The sequence below is a fragment of the Bidens hawaiensis genome, unplaced genomic scaffold (assembly GCF_021521415.1).
Source record: "Bidens hawaiensis isolate Kalapana, Puna unplaced genomic scaffold, B.hawaiensis_p1.1 tig00015059_1, whole genome shotgun sequence".
Classification (NCBI taxonomy): domain Eukaryota; kingdom Viridiplantae; phylum Streptophyta; class Magnoliopsida; order Asterales; family Asteraceae; genus Bidens; species Bidens hawaiensis.
The window spans coordinates 94652-116102 of NW_027492336.1; the positions used below are offsets into that span (position 1 = coordinate 94652).

General features: G+C 35.2%; 1 protein-coding gene and 1 pseudogene across 2 annotated transcripts; one reads left to right on the forward strand and one right to left on the reverse strand.

Annotated features, from left to right (window-relative positions):
* Nucleotides 1–9242: 9242 nt before the first annotated feature.
* LOC143548373 (glucose-6-phosphate/phosphate translocator 1, chloroplastic-like) lies at nucleotides 9243–12732 on the forward strand. Its single transcript, XM_077039561.1, has 5 exons — nucleotides 9243–9936; nucleotides 10184–10409; nucleotides 10502–10724; nucleotides 11155–11368; nucleotides 12491–12732. The coding sequence occupies exons 1-5, from the start codon at nucleotides 9442–9444 to the stop codon at nucleotides 12500–12502; spliced, it is 1170 nt and encodes a 389-aa protein (XP_076895676.1). The 5' UTR covers nucleotides 9243–9441; the 3' UTR covers nucleotides 12503–12732.
* Nucleotides 12733–12787: 55 nt separating this feature from the next.
* Nucleotides 12788–20832, reverse strand: LOC143548374 (tryptophan synthase beta chain 1-like; annotated as a pseudogene). Its single transcript, XR_013137939.1, has 6 exons — nucleotides 20634–20832; nucleotides 20144–20283; nucleotides 14849–15205; nucleotides 13754–14191; nucleotides 13592–13686; nucleotides 12788–13093 (listed from the first exon to the last, which is right to left on the reverse strand). The product of XR_013137939.1 is annotated as a tryptophan synthase beta chain 1-like (transcript).
* Nucleotides 20833–21451: the final 619 nt, after the last annotated feature.

Consider the following 21451-nt stretch of genomic DNA (forward strand, 5'->3'; position numbering starts at 1 on the left):
AAAAGCCGACATTAATGAGAGCGTCACGGAAGTTAAAATTGTTTTGAGCTTTATATCGATCCGAGCTCAAGTAACTCGACTATATAAGTTTTCACTAAGAAGTTAAAACCTAGAGGATGCAATATGTAATTCCTTTAAACTATATGACCCAAACATCAAACCACCACAAGTTAATAACAATAACAATAATTAACGACTCAAACCCTATACATGACATGTTGGGATGTTTGATACAATCATACAAATGCTCAAACTTGAAGAGAGGTGTTGATATTATTGGGTTAACGGTGTTAATGTTATAATTAATCATAAATCATAGCATGCATGGCAACTATGTAACCATAAATATATCCTTTTATGATGTATATAATTAGCTTTTCTAGAGATTACCTCATACTATTTCAAAAAAGATTAACAAAATCAGGGGCCACTAACATGTACTCTTGACTATATTTCCATAGAAAAACTCACCAATGAGATGACCAGGTAACCTATTCATCCCAATTTGACGCGTTCGCATGCCTGTCCAACAAATCCAGATTTCTCAACGCTAGCTCAATACATTAAAATCTGATTGCGTGTGTGTCATGACCTAGTGAATAAACATAATCTTATTACAAGATTCGAAAAGAATGCGAGGCGAGTAATTTCAACTAACTAAACCAAAAAGGCTAGGTTCACACCTACGTGTATATCTTAATAGCACAATAAGGTTTCATATGTTGCGACACTCCACAAATCAAAACCATCGACATCACATAAGAACATGACGATGTACTTCAGGTATATCATCATGCAGTAGTGTGGTAAACAATTTGAAGAACTAGTTCTCACAAGCCTGTGTAATTCAGGTATATATATTCATGTAGTAGATTTATTAACTTCAATGCGGGTATTAAGCTTCAAGAAACTCCCTATATAATATGATTTTGACCGTAGAAGTCAAATTGGCACTTAGATTCGAGGAATCTTGAGCTAATACTGTTCAAGATTCGAGTACTGAGATGAAGCTAGCATAATATTTTTGAAACTCAACGGTTAGGGATTAAAATCAACAATTAACTCTTTAACTAAGATAAGGCCTCAAGTTACTTAAATATGTAAGTGTATCATATGGAGTATAATAGCGGAAAAAAACAGAGGATATGACTATAAACAAACCTGCATTATGAAAAGGATGATGATGTTGTTAAACGATTCGTTATCATCTTCATGTATTTTTTATATTGCTTCTAACCTGGTAGTGTTTTCATCTTATTGTATTTCATTTTCATCATGATTTAGTGACACTATCAGAGGGGAAAACAGAAACGAATATATGTTAGCCCCTAATCTTTGTATTCTAACAGCCGGAAAAGAGTTAGATTTATGTAACACATGATAAGTGATTACAAACATCTTGAATAAGTTAACGTTCAAAAACAATAAATGATAACCAAGGACATTATATTTGCATTTAGGGCTTGCATGTACAGTTTCCTAGTCGAACTTATTATTTGAATATAAACTGGTAAACGTCCTCGTGTATTGCAACGTGTCTAGCAGTTTCCTAGTCGAACTTATTATTTTAATATAAACTGGTCAACGCCCCCGTGCATTGCAGCGAACATTTTTGCGTGTTCAGCAACATTGAATAGTTTCATAAGTTATATCATATATCTATTAGAGAATATGTACAGAATATATTATTAGAGTTTTATTATTATAATGTTACCATAATTAGGAGATTATATTTGATTATGTTTTCTTGTGTTTATCTAATTGTACTCCTATATATAGTTAATCAATAATGCATTACACCTCACAGGGTTTTCATTATTAGTCTTAGGGTTCTGGACTGTTTCTTTCTCTTCTTCTTTTCGTCCTGCCCCAGGGACGTTGTATACACATATATATAAATCTACATGCCTACTGGCCGAAGTAAACCCCGCTAGAGATTTCCTCACCGCCACACACTTTTTATTGCACTAATCGAAATACAAAATTTGCTTCTCTTCCTTTGTTATTGCTTCTTTGAATTCAAAGTAAGACGTTTTTTAAGCTTCCTGTTACTATGCTTGGTTAGTTGGTTCTTCAAATTTTTTGGCACCTTTGACTTTTCAGTTTTCACCAAGTAACATGCTTGTTTCTTTTTCATATAATTCTCGATTGGTCCTCTCAAACTCAACCGTAGCGTCCTCAATTCTTGATCTTTGAACTCCTTCTAGATCACTAATTTTCTTATTTTCTTTTTTTTTTTACCACGATGTTTTAGTCGCGTCAACTACGGTTTTAAGTTTTCTTTGATTCTTTTTGTTTTTCTTTTATTTTCTCTATTTTCTTTTCTTTTCATTTGGTCCAATAAATTTCCTTTTACGTAATTTGATTTTTGGAAATAAAGTTTCTAACCCTCATCTCCAACCTATCGATTATTTTTAAATTAAAATTTTGTGTTTTATTTTTGGTTTTATTGATTGAAAATTTTACTTATATTTGTTTTTAGTTTTTATTTATTTAGTTTTATTCTTCGTAAGAAACAAATTGCCGTCATGGGCTGCCAGGTCGTTGCTTCGGCCGACTCAATCATAGCCCATGCCGTTGCAGTAGAAACTTTTGCCATCATCTCTAGCCACCGTCTGGCCACGATCAAGATACCGCTGATCTTCTTAGGTCCTACAACTATCGAGTTCTTGCTCTACGTAACAGTCGATCGTGTATCTTCACAAGCTTTAAGCTTCAGTCTGAGTGTCCAATTCCCTGAACTAAGCATGCCTTTAAGCGTGTGCCCGCAGTTTATTGCGGAGAATTGGTTGTTGCCGCTCTAACTGCGGGGGAATATTAGAGAATATTATAGAATATATTATTAGAGTTTTAGTATTATAGTATTATCATAATTAGAAAATTATATTTGATTGTGTTTCCTTGTATTTATCTAATTATACTCCTATATATAGCTAATCAATAATACATTAACGGGGTTTGTGAGGTTTTCATTATTCTCCGATTTCATTAACAAACAAATAAAACATGTAGTTGTGATCTATATTCATGACTACTAAAGAAGCAACCAAATGAAAACTTTATGCAACATAAACAACCTTTGTGCAGTTGTATTTGCAGAAAAAAATTTGTAGTCTATTGTTAATGTCTTTGACCATTTTATAAAAAAAAAAAGTGAGCGAATCATTAGAACTGTATACAAAAGAAATAACATTTTTTTCTAATGGTGAATGCCTAGACGCCTTGGATTATCCTGGCAAATATATCACCCTTCAGTCTGAAGAACCGGACATGTTGACTGTCCACCCACCCAAAAGGAAGTCCGCAACTTGGAAATTCCTCTACTCAACGATCAAAACAAAATGCTCCATACAAGACTACAACCCACGGCCAATATATAAAGAAAGTCAATGGCTACCGCTAGATCAACTGGTCTTTGGTATGCAAAAGAAAGAACTAAACTTGAAAATGAAGACATTAGTATGGCAAAGTGAGAGTTGATATGTCCATTTAGATAACCCGCCAAGTTACAAATAGTTTCAGGACTAAAAAGATGTAAAAGTCTTGTGTCTAAGATCTTTAGATAATGAAACAAAGAAGGATAAATCCACCATTAATCGGTTTCAATCTCAGAGAAACAATTGTTTCTATCACATAACCATTTGGATAACCCGCCAAGTTATAATATTCTCGATCTTGCCCATTCTAGTCGGAGAGGTTGAAGGTCATCAAAGGATTCATAGCTTCTTAAGCTAATATTTAACATAAATATAATTTATGTTCCATAATTGAGAAAATTTAGGAATAGAGAAGACTACTCCCACCTAGGGCTGTTCAAAAAGCTCGCGGCTCGTGGTTCGCTCGAAAAAAGCTCGAACAAAAATGGCTCGGCTCGACTCGGCTCGGTTTCGAAACGAGCCGAGCCCAAGCCATGGTCGGCTCGGCTCGTGGCTCGGTGGTTATATATATATGTAATTAATAATGTATATATATGTATATATTAATTATTATATATTTATCTCTTATATATGGACCTGATTTGGACATCTATCTATTTGAGTGAACTTTTTTTGCATATGGTTTATTAAATTAAATATTATATGTTAAGTTAAGCTATTAAGTTTAAAATTTGCATTATTTTTTTGTATTTCGAGCCAATTCGAATCGAACCGAGCTGGCTCGTTTTAAAACCGAGCCGAACTCGAACTCGAACTCAAGTTTACAGCTCGATTTCGAATTCGAGCTCGAGCTGAGCCAACTGGATCAAAATTCGAGCCAAGCCCGAGCTCAGCTCGGCTCGTAAACACCCCTACTCCCACCTCCCTTACTTGAAATCCAATCCAAACTTGTTACCTTTGAGAAACCTTATAATCTAGCCGGTTTAATTAACTAAAAGAAGGTTTTTCTTCATTATTATTTTTAAATGATATTAATACGATATTATTAAATGCTTGAGTAATATTATTTTTGTATTGTTATTATTAATGTTTTTAAAATAACTTTTTGGTTTTTATTTTTTTAATGAAATATTTCGTTTCCTATAAATAAACTTTTAGATATTGTTTTATTTTCGTTTTTGTCTTTTCGGTATCAAATGAAAATCTTTTAATAATTTAGTAACATGTTTAATTATCTTCAATGGGAAAATTCTTAAAATATACATCTTGACCATCGAATTTCCAAGAACGTTTATAGAAATAAAAAAATTCACAAAATGTCCACTTGAGAATGGATGGTTCGTCCAGATTGGAGTATTATCCGACCGAATTTTTTTGTGACTTCCGAGTAATTTATTAGAGCATTCTCAGAAGGTCCTCTATATTTTTTGTGAGTGAGTTCTCTATATTATATAGAGTATTGTAAGTGGTTGTGAGTGGAAGATACAAGAAACTTTAGTTGGTGAGTAAATTTGGAGAAACACTGTTTACTCTCTATAATTTTTTAATGTTTTTTTTTAAAGTGGTTGTGAGTGAAGGAGGGAGAAAATGTAATGATATAAGTATAAAAATGTATTATCTAATTGAAAAGGAGAGAAAAAATGTAGTATGTTTTAATATAATTATAGAGATAGAGATGTTGCTGGAGCCTGGGAATGCTCTTAGTGAGTTACAGCCAAACTATATCTTACAACCAACGTAATTTGAACGTTATTTGTGAAGACCGGTGACCTTTGTATTTATGTAATATTATTTAACTTTAAACATTTAAATATAAAAACAACAAGTTATATAATAAATTTATAACAAATTATAATGTTATAATAAAATTTATATAATAAATTATAATATTATAATATAAATATAGCATAAAATTTCATATAAATTTTACAATTAGTTATTATATAAAAATCATAGATTTTTAAATAAGTTTTATTTAAATTTATAAAATTTATTATAACATCAAAACTAATTTATATAAAAATTTATGTTATTTTTATAAACTTTTTCGTGTTCATACTGACCAAATTTGTCGACTCGCCGGCACAAAGCGTTCGGGTTAAGTATGTTATTTTTTTAATATCATAAGTTATACAAGTGTTAATACTGTTTAATCTGGGTGTTTACTAAATCATTTTATTGGTTAGGTTCGGTACCATAACGAACCTAACCGATACCAACCAAAGTTGTGTCACTTTAATCATAAGTTTTACGTGTATCGATTTGTCATGGGCATTTACAGATTTATTTTTTGGATTTAGCATCGGTGTTGTAAGTATGTACGAACTATGGGCATTTACAGATTTATTTTTTGGATTTAGCATCGGTGTTGTAAGTATGTACGAACTTAATTAATATTGACCGAATTCGCGTCATTGTTTCACTACAATGCAACATGTTTTGTTACCTAGTAATGTATTAAGCTGTGACTTAGAGAGGTCTGGTGACTCTGGTCCATCAGCGTAGGACAACACCAACATTTACACCTATATGCGCCACGTGTTTGTGGCAACGCTTTTGATCACCTTTCACAAGCCATAACGGAGATAGTGTCACATGTTATGCTAAAAACATGTAATACATTAAAATATAATAATAATCATGTTTATATTCACATTATGATTAGAATGATTAGTACCTATCATAATCATAATAGAACGATAAGTGGTTAATATTAAACATTTTTCATTAGCAAGTGAGATTATTTAGAGAGATATAATAGTTAGTTTTTAGCATAAGTTAAGGGTGGTGAGAAGATTCGTTTGTACCCCTCTATGATGCACCATATTGTAGTTTTGTAAGTGCCCATCTAGTGTACTTTATTTTTACGGGTTGTGGTGATGCCGTTGACAACAATTGCGGCAGTTTTAGTGATGTTGGCGGTAATAGTGGAGATAAACAAGTATTTGAATCCATTTTAAGTTAACAAGTGGAATAATTATAAGTGTGGCATGTTTAAGTGTTTAAAACCTATGGTACAATTGAGTTATGATAGAGGTGCACAAATCAGGCATTAGAAGAACCTGGGGGTATGATCAGGTATTGAAAAATCGGATATTAGCAATACCCGGGTCGGGTTCGAGTTCGGGTTTTGCCTCTAAAAACCATACCTTGTGTATCGGGTTCGGTTTGGGTATAGAACCGAGTATTATAAAACCATGTATTTGAATAGCCTATTTCCAGGTATTGAAAAAACCATACTTTCGGAGATTGGAATACTTATCGTTCTCACTTGCTAACCATCCTAATCATAATAATTTAATGTTTTTTCGGTTATATTTTAGAGGTTGCACATTTTAGGGGTATTTTTCGGGTTTTTTCTAGTAATTTTTCAGGTATAGATCGGGTATTTCAAAAACCCAGTTCCGGGTATGGAACCGGTTTGGATTTTTGGATATTACTGGGTATAAATCAGGTCAGGTTCAGGTACGGGTTTTGGTTCTAAAATGCATACCCTATCTGTACCCTACGGGTATGGTTGGGTACATGTTTGGGTATTAAAAACTTGAGTATAAAAAAACCGATTCTGGGTTTTTTTTCGGGTCCGATTCCGTGCTCAGTTTTTTTTCACCTCTAGTTATGAACATGCAAACCAAAAATTTCAGGATGGGTATTCGAGTATATGATTAGTTTAAAAACTTTCACAAAAATGATACGTGCATGATATTAAGTACTTGATACATGGCCCATTTATTTAACAAATACATACTCATTTATCCAAACAATAACAATAACTATTTTCTTTTTTATTTTTCAATCCTTGGTAAAATAATCCACTATTCAACAAACTCTTTTTTGTCTTTTGTTTTTAATTTTCCTAATTAATAAAATTATATAACAGTTAAAATAATACAATATGTATTTGAAAATCTTAGTGAGTAAATTTTAAAAAACCATCAGGTACACCCGATACTCGACATGTAACTAGCAATCGGGTTCTCAACGGGTATTACGCTAGATATAAGAGTACGTATAGGACATGATTTACCGATCAGATGTGAGATTCGGGTTGTCAATGCCGCAATACCCTTCATATTGTCATTTCTACTTTAAGTATACTCAAAGTAACCTATTAAATAGTTAACCAGATCCTTAAAAATGGATCAAATTCTCCTCTCACTCAATAATCTTTGAACAGCATATCAAATGAACATATTCACCAACCCACTTGCATGTGCTTCACGTCTCAGCTCAAAATCAATAAACCATCATTTGATACATGTGACCTAAAACATATAAATATAATAACTATCAAATAAAAACAACTTTACGTGACTAATTACTAAAGTAAAGATACCCACGTAGCATCTCTTCAATATAATGTAATGGTAGGAAGCCTGAGTTTTTTTAATAAAGACACATGTTCAATCCTTACCGATAACACTTTAGAGGGGATATTAGTGGCTTAATAAAGAAAGACTGGATCTTTGTGATATCTAGTTCGATTCTGAGGGTGTCCGGGTTTTTCCACCAGTGTGCCTTTGGGCGGGTAGGTTTTTTCCGGAACTGAAGATAATTAGGAGGTGTTTAAAGGCTCTGTATGATTGAGTTGGGCCAGCTGATGGTGATTTTTTCTCTGTACGAAGTACCTAGACAATTTTCCAATTATAGGTAGTTATAAAAAGGATATCCACATGGCATATACTGATAGGCGATCATAAAATATTATTAAAAGCATTAAACTTGCAGGAATCAAAAACCATTTGAAGACCACACCTTTGTTCCACCACCCTCAGTATTAAATTAAAGTATATAATAGTATTAGAAGAGTGACCGTGCGATGCAGCGGGAAACTGGAAACACGTATTTTGATAATCATGTAATAAATTTTTGGGTGTTCATTATTTTGTTTGAAACTACGAGACGGTTCACTAGTTTGGTTTCACGGTTGAAACCGGAGCTGACCGTACATATTGAAATGCTAATTATTTACTTATTTAGTATGAGATATAATATATATTAGACATAGTTAAAATATAATTAACCAAAGTTTTATTTAATACGAGCAAACTCGTCTATTACAACTTTAATTTAATCAAATTTCCAGTATGGTTTTTTATAATCTTTGTTCTTGTTATTATTTCGTATTCTATTTATTCTATTAAGGTTTTTTTATTTATATGACCAAAGTTATATTTGTTCATAGTATGATTCTCTTAAGTATTAGTTGATGATTAGTTTGAAGTAAAGATATATGCAGATTAATAATTCTTGTTTTAAATTTTTAAACTCAATTTTTTTTATCAAAGTACAAACTAAATCAGAACCTAATCATTGGTAATGGTTCGGTTTAGTTAGGTTTTATTTAGAAACAGCTTAGTTTTGGTTTTTGACGACAAAAAAAACATGTAAGGTAGACTCATTGTTTAATTAAAAAAACCATCAAAAGCAAACCGGACACACTTTTGCATATTTTTTTTTTACTTTGAAAACTATAGCAATATGATAATCAAATTAAAGATAATAAAATGCTCGTTTTTATGATGCCATTTATTTTAAAAAATATTAACGTATGAAAAAGTTATGACCGTTTAAAAACCGTGGGGTAGTTGGGTTAAAAGTGAAAATAAAATAATATATATATATATATATATATATGTAAAAGACCATGGACCAATTGTGTAATTCTAAAGGATGAAACTTGTAATTATTTTGAAGACATTGCAAATGCACGTGAGATTTAATTTTATAATGACATTTGTGTCCCTTATTAATGTTATACCTCATGCATATTTGATTGTAAATCCCTTAATACAAACGTCTTAATTTACCCTTCATTGGTGGGTTATACATAGTATTGATATATATTTTTATAATATTGGATCAAAAGTCGTCACAGATCTTTATAAAAGCTACTACACATGAATTGTTTGGTGGGCTCTGATTTCCAATTTATATCTCCTCACCCAACATTGTACCAAACCCCATCAAGATCAAAACTTTCTTAACTTAATTCACTCAAAATCAATACTTGATCAATTATCTCACAAGGGTTTACTCAAAAATCCATTCTTGATCTGTCAAGATGTGTTCTTTAAAGCAATCTTATTATTCACTTGGGTCTGGTACCAACAATAATATTAATAATATTAAAAACCCCATGTTTCAAATTCCAATTTCACCTTCAATTTCCATGCCAAAAATCCCAAATTTGTCAGCAATTTCAGTGTCAAAGCCTTTGCATATATCATCAATTGAGAGCCTTGGATCATTGAATATAAGATCAAGAAACAGGTATTTGATCAGGGCTTATGATGCTGATCAATCTGAAGGTGAAGGGGTTGTTGAGAAAGCTGAAGCAGCTAGGAAAGTGAAAATTGGGTTTTATTTTGCAACATGGTGGTTTTTGAATGTGATCTTTAATATTTATAATAAAAAGGTTTTGAATGCTTTTCCATTTCCTTGGTTGACATCAACTTTGTCTCTTGCTGCTGGATCTCTTATTATGTTGATCTCTTGGGCTACTAAAGTTGCTGAAGCACCTCATACTGATCTTGACTTCTGGAAGTCTTTGTTCCCTGTAAGCAAGTTTGGCCTTTTAGGGTTTGGTTTTGTTATATTGATGTTTTTTGTTCTGGATCTTGTGTAATTATGTGTTTTTGTTCATGGGTTTTGTTTAAAAATTCATTTTTTAATCTGGGTTTTGTTTAAAGATTAATATTTGATCTGGGGTTTGTTTAAAGATTAATATGTGATATGGGTTTTGTTTAAAGATTCATTTTTTTATCTGGGTTTATTTGAAAGTCTTGAATTTTGATGTGTTTTAGGTTGCATTGGCTCATACAATTGGTCATGTAGCAGCAACTGTGAGTATGTCAAAGGTGGCTGTTTCTTTTACTCACATCATCAAAAGTGGTGAGCCTGCATTTAGTGTTCTAGTTTCAAGGTTCATTTTGGGGGAAACATTTCCTTTGCCAGTTTACTTGTCGCTCGTTCCGATCATTGGTGGTTGCGGTCTTGCTGCCCTTACTGAACTCAACTTCAACATGACTGGTAATTAATTAATTATTCAATCACATATTCATTGTAGGTTTAACTAATTTTGATCTAATTTATTTATGTTGTATTTGTGTTGAAATTTGTAGGATTCATGGGAGCAATGATTTCTAATTTGGCATTTGTGTTTAGGAACATATTTTCAAAAAGAGGGATGAAGGGAAAGAGTGTTAGTGGGATGAATTATTATGCTTGTTTATCATTGCTTTCTCTCTTGATTCTTACTCCATTTGCAATTGCTGTGGAGGGTCCTCAGTTATGGGCAGTTGGGTGGCAGAAAGCTGTTACTGAAATTGGACCCCATTTCATTTGGTAATTCACATGAAATCCACCTAATCTTTTTGTCCATTTCAATTTGTTTGCTCACTCCTATAATATGCAACTTGATAGATACGCACACTTTATAGTGCGTATCTATTACTTGACCTGTGATGATAACACAACGTATGCGCACTTATATTTATTGCTTTAACTATGATACATAAGACGGTTATGTAATATTTGTTTGTTATGCATCTATTACTTTATCTTTAACATGAGTGTATACATGATCTATTGATTTATTTGTGTTACATAAGACGGTTATGTAATATGTTTTTGTTAATATTTATTACTTTCTAAATGATATGATAATACAATGTATACATGTACCTATTGATTTAATTGTGATGCATAAGATGATTATGTAATATTTGTTAATTATTATAATTGGATAAACTAATAATTTGTGGTTGAATAATAGGTGGGTGGCAGCACAAAGTATCTTCTACCACTTGTACAATCAGGTTTCCTACATGTCACTTGACGAAATCTCACCTTTGACATTTAGCATTGGGAACACAATGAAACGGATATCTGTCATAGTATCATCTATCATCATCTTTCGGACACCAGTCCAACCGGTCAATGCTCTTGGAGCTGCAATCGCTGTCCTTGGAACTTTCTTGTATTCTCAGGTAATTTTTCTGGCTTACATTTGTGCTGACCACATCAGAATTGCAAACATTTGTCCATTAGTCAGAACACAGATTGGCTTATGTTATTTCGGACCACACATGCAGAAAATTTTGTGTTTTGGCTTTTGATGGTGATGTTTGTGAGTAACACCAAAACAGTTTTTTGTAGTTTTTAAGTATTATAATTTTTATATATACGGATTTTTTTTGTAGTTTTGAACAAATAAAAATATCCACTAGTATGGTCTCACTTATAATAAAGCTATTGGTAAGAATTGTTTTAAATAGAAAAATGTAAGAAGTGCATAAGCACTTGTGCCTATCGCCTTAAATTGTGATACGTAAGACGGTTATGTACTGTTTAAATACTCGTACATAATGACATAAGATGGTTACATAACCGTCACCCTTTCTTTCTCACACAATATTTGTCATGCACCACACATAAGTCTTTATATTGTTTGAACAATTTTCTACTTAAAATTGATTTTGTATTAGACACTCCATATAATACATGTGTATAAAGAATGCTCTATGCAAAATCAATTTAAGTATAAAGTTGCATAAACGCTTAGGGGGTGTTCGGGTGAGCTTTTAAATATGCCAATTTGCTTTTTGAAAAGCAAAAACCACTTTCGAGAAGCTCCAATTTGAAGCTTTTGAAGAAGCTTTGCCATACAGTTTCTACTTTCAACAGACCAATAATCAACAAACCAATAAGCAAGTTTTATAAGCTCGCCCCAATACCCCCTTACACATTTTGCTTTATTCATGTCACATGAGGCTTTTATGTAGCCACTTGTAGTCATTCTCTAACTCACATTATAATTACCATGCACAACCCGTTCTCTACTTGCAATTGTTCGGCGTTGAACACTCCCTTGTATACACGCGCTATTTCAAGAAAAGTAACTTACTTTTATCCAGGTTCTACGTGGGCAACATTCATATATAACTTTCTGAAAATTCACTTTTATTCCTTAATCCCCACAATGTAAAAAAAAAAAGAAGTTACCATGATATTATAATTAAAGTTTGTTACCTTTTTATGTAAGTGTGTCATCGCGTTGTCATCACATGTTACATGATATAACTAACACCCAAATTTCTTGTTCTTTTCAGGCGAAGCAATAAAGTTGACTCAAGAAGAGGCTTTTTTGTTTGTACCATAAAAAAGAGGCAAAAGCTTATCATTTTGTAGATAGTAAAGATGATAATAATGTAATGACAAGTAGCTGCTTGTCATGAACAAAGACAGCAGTGTCTTTGTTCTTTAAATAAAGAAAGTCCCATCTTTACAGAACACAACTTTGTTATATTTGTTTATATTCTTAAGCATTCCGGTTGTATTTGTATTTTTATCGTTTAGTCGTGTAATCATCAATGAAAGCAAAGGCATGCAATTGTAAAATGCAAAACTCGGTAAAAACAGCAAATTCTGATTTCAAATTGAGAAATGTTTACGGAATCTTTATTCTCTGATACAACAAAATAAAAGCAACTGCATAATGTTTTCTGGTATATCCAACTGTCTTGAAGATCAACTACATCAAACCTGCAAATGTTTTATGCCGGTATGAACATCTTTGTCTCCCCTCCCGCTGCAGTTAAGAACAACTTTGGCTCCATTAGGTAATGTGGGGCATAGTTTCTCCAAATAAGCAAGTGCATGTGATGTTTCCAAAGCTGGGATTATGCCCTCAAGTCTAGAAAGTCTCTTAAAGACTGCATATTATATATAACACAACAAAATAAACAATTAGCAGAAGACTAAAGAGACAAAACAAAACGGTAAAAAAAACAACTTCGATCCAAAAACAATCTGCAAATTTGATTATTTTGAATGACAAAATGAGATGTTTCTCCTTTGCCAGTTGTAACTCTACAAAATAGTTTTAAAATATGATTGCCAAAAATATTTAGAAATCAGCATCCCAATGACATCATTTGTGTTAGCAAATATACTATACATGACAATTTCGGCCTATTTACCGAAAAGTAAATAAATATAGATCAGATTTTATCTTCAACAGGTCAAACAGATGAAATTTGAAAATCTATTTTCGGGTAAAACATATTGAAAAATGAAACCTCACAAAATGATGTATTTAAACCATACGGATTTACCAACAAAAAACAAGAATACCATTTAATCATACATTTTCTGTAACCCTATTTACCACATTAACCGTTTATAATTTTTGAAAAGTTGACTTCACATACCTTCCAATGCTTCTTCATCGGTAATGCTATGATATTCAGCCCGACCTATATCTTTCAAAAAGCTGTGCTCGGGTCCAACTCCAGGGTAATCCAACCTACAAAACCCAAAAATTAGAAGTTAACCACTAAAAGCGCTAAAAAATATACATTAAACCGACTTACCCTGCGCTAATAGAATGAGGCTCAATAATTTGACCATCCTCATCCTGCAACAAATAACTCATAGTACCATGCAACACACCAACTTCACCTTTAGTCAAAGTGGCTGCATGTTTCCCACTATCGAGCCCAAAACCTGCAGCCTCAACACCAATCATTCTAACCTCTTTATCATCAACAAACTCATGAAACAAGCCCATGGCGTTTGACCCGCCACCAACGCATGCGACTAGCACATCAGGCTTTCCACTTTTCCAAAGCTTGCTTTCTTGTTTCCTTACCAATTACAGCATGGAACTCGCGTACCATCATCGGGTACGGATGTGGGCCCGCCACGGAGCCCAATATGTAATGAGTTGTTTCAACATTTTTCACCCAGTCCCTAATGGCTTCGGATGTGGCATCCTTCAATGTTGCTGTTCCAGAATGAACCCCTCTAACCTGCGTTAATTATTTATATAAAAGTTAATACATGGGCAAAAAAGAACTTGTGTTTCAGCCCGACTCGGTTGGTCCGTTACAACCCAACCTAAAATAAGAATCGTATAATGATATAATCATCAAAAAATCAGAAATAACCGAACTCAAACAAAAACCAACGGTTTAGCTGCGTTTATCCTTTTGTAAAAACCAAACTTTTGGTTTGGTTTTAGTTTTGCATGTAACTAAAACCAAACCAAACCGAATATGTAGATTTTCATTTTCAAATTCGAAATTTAAGTAATTTATACGAATTTAATAATAGTTTAACTCTAATATTTAGCTCAAATGCATCATAATCACTTAATTATTAATTAACAAAATATTTAGACCCAAATTCATTGTGTTGGACCAAAATTTTCTCTCAGCCTAAAAAACTCAAGCCTAAATGGCAAAACCAAAAAACAAAACGGCAACTTAACGGTTTTCCTTATCTCAAAAACCAAAATTTCTCTTTTTTTTTGGGTTCAATTTAAGTCCCAAACCGACCCGAAATACCATCATCTATCTTTATAATTAATCTTAACACAACTACTACCAGAATAATGCAAATTTGATTACTTTAAACCTAAAACAGAAAAAAAAACATAAAAAGCATAACCATAATCAAAATCAAACCTCTGCACCAAGTAATTTCATTCTGAACACATTAAGCGCTTGTCTTTCCATATCTTGAGCACCCATATAAATAATACATTTCAACCCGAACCGTGCACAAACCGTAGCAGTCGCCACACCATGCTGGCCCGCCCCAGTTTCCGCAATAATCCTTTCTTTTCCCAACTTCTTAGCGAGCAAAGCTTGAGCCACTGCATTGTTGATCTTATGTGCACCAGTATGGTTCAAATCCTCCCTCTTAAGATAGATTTCTGGCCCTTCGCCATTGGGTCGCTTGTAGTGTTCTGTAAGTCTTTCAGCAAAATAGAGAGGGCTTTCTCTTCCAACATAGTCCTTTAATATGCCATCTAACTCTTTCTGCACTTGCAAACAGTTTCAGTCAGTGGCGTGCATGAAACCCAAAAAAAAATACGAACCGAAAATAGAACCGTGGTTTTATGTCTTTGTAAAAACCAAATTTTCAGTTTGGTTTTGGTGTAACTAAAACCGTAAAAGCCAAGCAAACCAAACTTCTAGATTTTCACTTCTTATAACAATTTAAGCAAGCTCAAATGTACAATAATCAACTAATTATTAACTAACAAAAAAACTAGGCCAAAACTCATTATGATTGGCCACATTTTCTTTTTGACCCAAAACTTTTAGACACAATTCAATCAATCAATCAATCAATCAATCATACCCAGTAAAATCCCACCGACAGCAGAGCTATAGGTAGGGTCTGGGGAGGGTGGGATGTAGGCACACCGTACCTCTATCCAAAGGAATAAAGAGGTGGCTTCCAGAGAGACCCTCGGCTGTAAGAACATGTGTATGAAGCAAAAAAAAGGAAATCAAAGTTTAATAGTTATATAAAAAACTACTACTAATTATAATAATATTAAAAATAAGGTCACAATTTAACCGCAATATAAAAGCTAATAATAATAATAATAATAAAATATGTAAGGGAAATACCATTATGGTATGTGACCTAAATAAGTTAAGTCTAAGCCCTAAGGTATTCAATTCTCTCTAAAAATCCTTAACTTTAATTCTACTTCTCCACGAATTCCTATCCTCAACCATGTCCTCGGAGAGGTTTAGGTCTATCAAATCATGCCTAATCCTCTCATCCCAAGTCAATTTCGGTCGTCCTCTACCCCTCCTCCCCTCTATAGTAATGTTTTCTACGGATCTAACAGGATTCGTCGTCTGTCTTCTCTTTACATGTCCAAACCATCTCAATCTCCACTCTCTTATCTTGTCTGCTATGTTCGCCACCCCTAATCTCTCGCGAAGCACAACGTTTCTTATTCTGTCTAGCCTTGTGTGCCCACACATCCAACGTAGCATTCTCATTTCTGCTACCTCCATCTTCCGCACTTGTGCCTTCTTGATGGCCCAACAATCTGTTCCATATAGCATTGCAGGTCTAACTTCCACCCTATAGAATTTTCCCTTCAGGTTAGTCGGGAAACTCTTGTCGCACAATATACCTGTGGCTGCTTTCCATCTACACCATCCTACCTGAACTCGGTGGGTCACATCACTGTCTAATTCCCCATCGCTCTGTACAAATGATCCTAAATACTTGAACTTCGTTACCTGCGGGACCACCTGCCCTTCAATTGTGATGTGTGCGTCTTCACTGTCGTTTATCTCACTAAAATCACAGTGTAGGTACTCCGTCTTAGATCGGCTAATCTTTAAACCTTTTGTCTCTAAGGTTGTTCGCCACTCCTCAAGCCTCATGTTTAGATCTTGTTTTTTCTCAGCAAGTAACACAATATCGTCTGCGAACATCATGCACCACGGGAGAGTCCCCTGAATCGACTTTGACAACTCATCCAAGACTACTGCAAAAAGAAACGGGCTCAACGCTGACCCCTGGTGAAGACCTACTTCTACAGGAAAGAAATCAGTATCCCCCACTGGCGCACGGACACTTGTTTCACTCCTGGTATACATATCTATAATTATCTCTATGTATTTCCTGGGCACTCTTCTACCCTCCAAGCACTCCCAGAGCACCTGTCGTGGCACACTGTCGTAGGCCTTTTCTAGGTCAATAAACACCATATGTAGATCACGCTTCTTCTCCCTATACTTTTCCATTAATCTTCTTATAAGGTGTATTGCCTCTGTGGTGGAACGCCCCGGCATGAAGCCAAATTGGTTGACCGTAACCTGAGTTTCTCGTCTAAGTCTAACCTCAATCACTCTTTCCCATAGCTTCATAGTATGACTTAGTAGTTTGATTCCTAGGTAGTTACCACAACATTGGGCGTCTCCTTTGTTCTTATAGATAGGAACTACAACGCTGCTCCTCCACTAGTCTGGCATCTTACCTGATTTGAGAATACTATTGAACAGAGTAGTTAACCACATGACTCATTCCTCCCCCAGACACTTCCACACCTCGATGGGTATGTTGTCTGGGCCAACCGCCTTAGACCTTCCCATCCTCCTAAGTGCGTCCTTCACCTCTTCTCGTGTGATCCGTCGGCAGTAGCAGTTATTCGATTGTTGTCGTTGAAAGTTTGTGTTGTCATGTTCTTCTTGGTAAGCTCTCCCATTGTTAAAAAGATTGTGGAAGTAGGTTTGCCATCTTAGCTTGATGTCCTGCTCCTTGACCAGTACATGCCCATCTGTATCCTTTATGAACTTCACCGGTCCTAGATCTTGCCTTCTACGCTCCCTGGCTTTGGCAATCTTAAACATTGCATGTTCCCCCTCTTTTGTTTCTAGACTTTCATACATCCGTTTAAAGGCCGCCTTCTTTGCTTCCGCCACTGCCTTCTTTGCCTCTATCTTGGCCGTTTTGTAGTTGTCCCTCAATTCCACTCGCTCCTCCTTATTCGTGCACCTCATTAGCTCCCTAAAACATCCTTGTTTGTCCCTTATCTTGTCTTGCACTGCGTCATTCCACCACCAAGACTCCTTATGCCCACTTGACTTTCCTGTTGTGACCCCGAGAGTCTCCTTTGCTACTTGGATGATCTTTGTCTCCATAGCTTCCCATATATGAGTTGAGTCCCCATTTAGTCGAGCCCGCGTATGCAGTATGAGTTTATCCTTAAACAGTAGGAGATTTTCGTCCTTCAAATTTCCCCATCGAATTCTCGGTGTACCTTTCTTCTCTCGAACAGTCAGCTTATTTCTGAAGGCTATATCAGTCACTAGTAGTCGATGTTGAGTCACAACTGCCTCCCCAGGTATGACTTTGCAGTCCTTCCACCAACGTCGGTCTCCTCGCCTCATCAAAAGGTAGTCAATTTGCGTGTCGCGTCCGCCACTGCTAAAAGTGATTAAATGAGAATCTCGTTTCCTAAAAAAAGAATTTATAATACCTAGGTCATGTGCCACCGCAAACTCTAGAAGATCTGTTCCGGTCTCATTCCTATCACCAAAACCGAAACCCCCATGTACGGCTTGAAAACCATCGTTAGCCTTACCAATGTGTCCATTAAAATCACCTCCTATGCAAATCCTCTCCCCCCTTGGTATGCCCCCTACCACTGCGCCTAGGCAATCCCAAAATTCTCTCTTTTCCTGATCCCCTAGGCCTACATGAGGCGCGTAGGCGGAGACTACTGCCACTACTTCCTCTCCTAGTACTAATTTCAACACCATAATCCTGTCATTATGTCTTATCACCTCCACCACACTAGTGTGTATTTCCTTAGCCACTAGAAACCCCACTCCATTCCTAGCTCCATCAGACCCCGAGTACCACAACTTATACCCATTACACTCAGCCCCTCTATGTCCTTTCCACTTAGTCTCCTGGAGACATGCTATCTGAACCCTACGTCTTTTAAGCACATCTACCAATTCTAACAACTTACCATTTAATGTTCCTACATTCCAAGAAGCCAAACGCAATATACGCTCCCTATCTTTACTCTTTCCTACACCCCTCGATTCAGGACATGGTCTCAGGTAATAGTCATGGTTCCTACGCTCTATGGTTGCAACTAATCACACAAACACAAGCAATAGAACACCAAATCAATAATAATAATAATAATAGTATTAACAAAAACTAATAATAATAATAGACACACGGCACACAGTAACAGATAAATTGGACTGACTACTCTAGCAGCATCAAGGCCTATTGCCAACAAAAATAAAAGATATGAAACGATCTCACCGGGATTTTAGCAAGTCACCAATATTGAAACCGGGACGAGACACCGTGAGCTAACGAGAATAAGCTAGAAACGTGACACAATCTACAACCCTTGAGTTTCGGCGGCGGCGTTGAGCGGCGGCGACGGCGGAGCTCCGGCGACGTGTTACGGTGGCGGCAGAGGGTGAATCAGCTAAGATCCTTCAATGATAACACCTCGCAGCAACCCAGCAACCTCCACAGAGCCTTAATCGTTTTTCCGGCGGCGGCAATAGACGACGGCGGCGGCGGCAGTTAACAACAGTAGCCGGAAACAACAGTACAGCGAGAATAATGAGCTGCGGTGGTGTTATGGACGTGTTGGAGAGCTCCGGTAAGGGTTAATAGGGCTGTTGTTACCTTATATAATAACAATCGAATAATAGCCTGATTAAACCACGAAAACACGTCGGAATTGAACGAAATTGAATGGAATTGAACGGAATTAAACGGGATTGACGATACTGATGATCAATTGGAGGCTAATGCAGGTGCAATTGAGCGAATCGGAGGGTAATTAGAGTCGAATTGGGGTTAATTTCTAGAGAGAGAAAGTGGTTTTTAGAGAGAGAAAGAGAGAGAGTGTGTGACCGTTTTACAGGAAAATAATTGCAAAACTGAAAACAAACCCAAACCCAAACCAAGATATCAAAACCGAACGGTTTTCAAAAACTCTAAATCCAAAACTTTGGTTTTTGGTTTAGTTTGAGCCTAAACCCGAACCGAACCCAACCATGCGCACCCTTAGTTTCAGTACCAAAAGTACCAAACTTGCCCATATTTAGCTTAAATTTTCACTTTATTAAATACCAAATTGCATACAAAAATGATTAGAATAATCAGACTCTAGTTCAATATAAATGCAATTACTTCAATTAATAAAAAGATGATTAATTCAACCAAACCCAAACCAAAAAACCGAAACCGAATGGTTTTTGATTCACTTTGAGCCCAAAACCGAACCGAACCATGCACACCCTAGTTTCATCCCCAAAAGTACCAAACCTGCCCTAATATAGCTAACAATCTCACTTCATTCCATACCAAATTGCACACAAAAATCAATCAAATTAACCAAATTCTAATTAATCACTTCAATTAAACAAAAAAGTTAACTAATTTAACCAAAAACAACTCACCTGAAACTCATAGTCGGTGGCTAGGGCTTTAAAGGCAGTTTAAAGTTCCGAGAGAGCATGCATTAGCGTTTCAGGAACATACTTTCCTCCAAACTTACCAAATTGGCCGAGTGAATCAGGCCGGAGAGCCGCCGATTGATCTTCAGCCGACTCTCGGATAGAGTATTAGAACGGAAAGATCCATTAGATAATGAACGATTGGTTCTAAGCCATCTCTGGCGATTAATCAACAATTCGAAGTGCTTTTCTTGCGTCTTCTTGATAAACCAGCGTTTATATAGAGATGTAGGAGGATTTTTTTGGGGAGTAAGAAGCCCCTTTGACATCTCTTCATCTGCAAATAATTCTCGATGTGAAAACACAGAGACAAAGGGCTGAGCTTTGAATAGGAAAAAGAGTGGATCTGCAGGGTCCCAAATGAATTGGCTTATTCGAAAAAGGCCTTGTTCTTTGGAAGATCTATCTCGTGTCTGGTACTCCACGGTTCCACTCTGCAAGAACTCCGAGTTGGTGGTCATGATGCAAGAAACGGATAAGGGTTTGGGTTTAAAGGTTGAAGCTTTATTGAATCTGGTGATGGGTGAAGATGAGGGTTTGGTTATGGCGGTGGCTGTGTATGTTAAATTGGAGGAGGAAGAGAATGCCATTGGGTTTTTACTGCTTTTGATTACAGGATGAATGTTGGAGTAGATATTTATTTATTTATAGGAATTATAGGATGGTCATGTCACTGATTTTGGTGTAGTGTGAAACCTCATATTTTTGGTGAATCAAATAAAAAGGTAATAAAGTAATTAGAATTAAGTTTGTGTTTATCTCCTACTTATTTATTTTTTTTAATTGTTTGTTGGTTTGAAGCAATTTACAAATAAAAAGGTAATAAAGTAATAAGAATTAAGTGTGTGTATATCTCCTCTCCTGTTTGTTTATTTATTTTTTAATTGATTGTTGGTTTGAAACAATTTACAATGGTGTTATGATTGTGATAATAATAATAATAATAAAGTTACCTTTTATGACTATTAAATAACTTTCTAAATATAACAAATATGATCATTTTCCATAAGGCATGCAAATCATATGAACTTTCATTCCATATGAAACATCAATACGGTGTAAGTGGTGTTTTTTACTCAAACCTTATAAAATCATTTGCCATTGAGTTAGTAACTTATCATAAGTTAGATCTTTGGTTTATGTCAAATTATGTCTGCGGCCGTATGAGATGGTTTCGTCAAATCAATAGCACACCCTTCCACTAGAACGGAGAGTGTGACTTGTATGATATGTTTGACTAGCACAAGAATA

Excerpts from the sequence above, each read along its gene's own strand:
- LOC143548373 (XM_077039561.1), top strand. The coding sequence starts at position 9,442 with ATGTGTTCTTTAAAGCAATCTTATTATTCACTTGGGTCTGGTACCAAC. Across the intron at positions 9,937-10,183 it reads TCTGGAAGTCTTTGTTCCCT|GTTGCATTGGCTCATACAAT; the intron begins GTAAGCAAGTTT and ends GATGTGTTTTAG. Across the intron at positions 10,410-10,501 it reads ACTCAACTTCAACATGACTG|GATTCATGGGAGCAATGATT; the intron begins GTAATTAATTAA and ends TGAAATTTGTAG.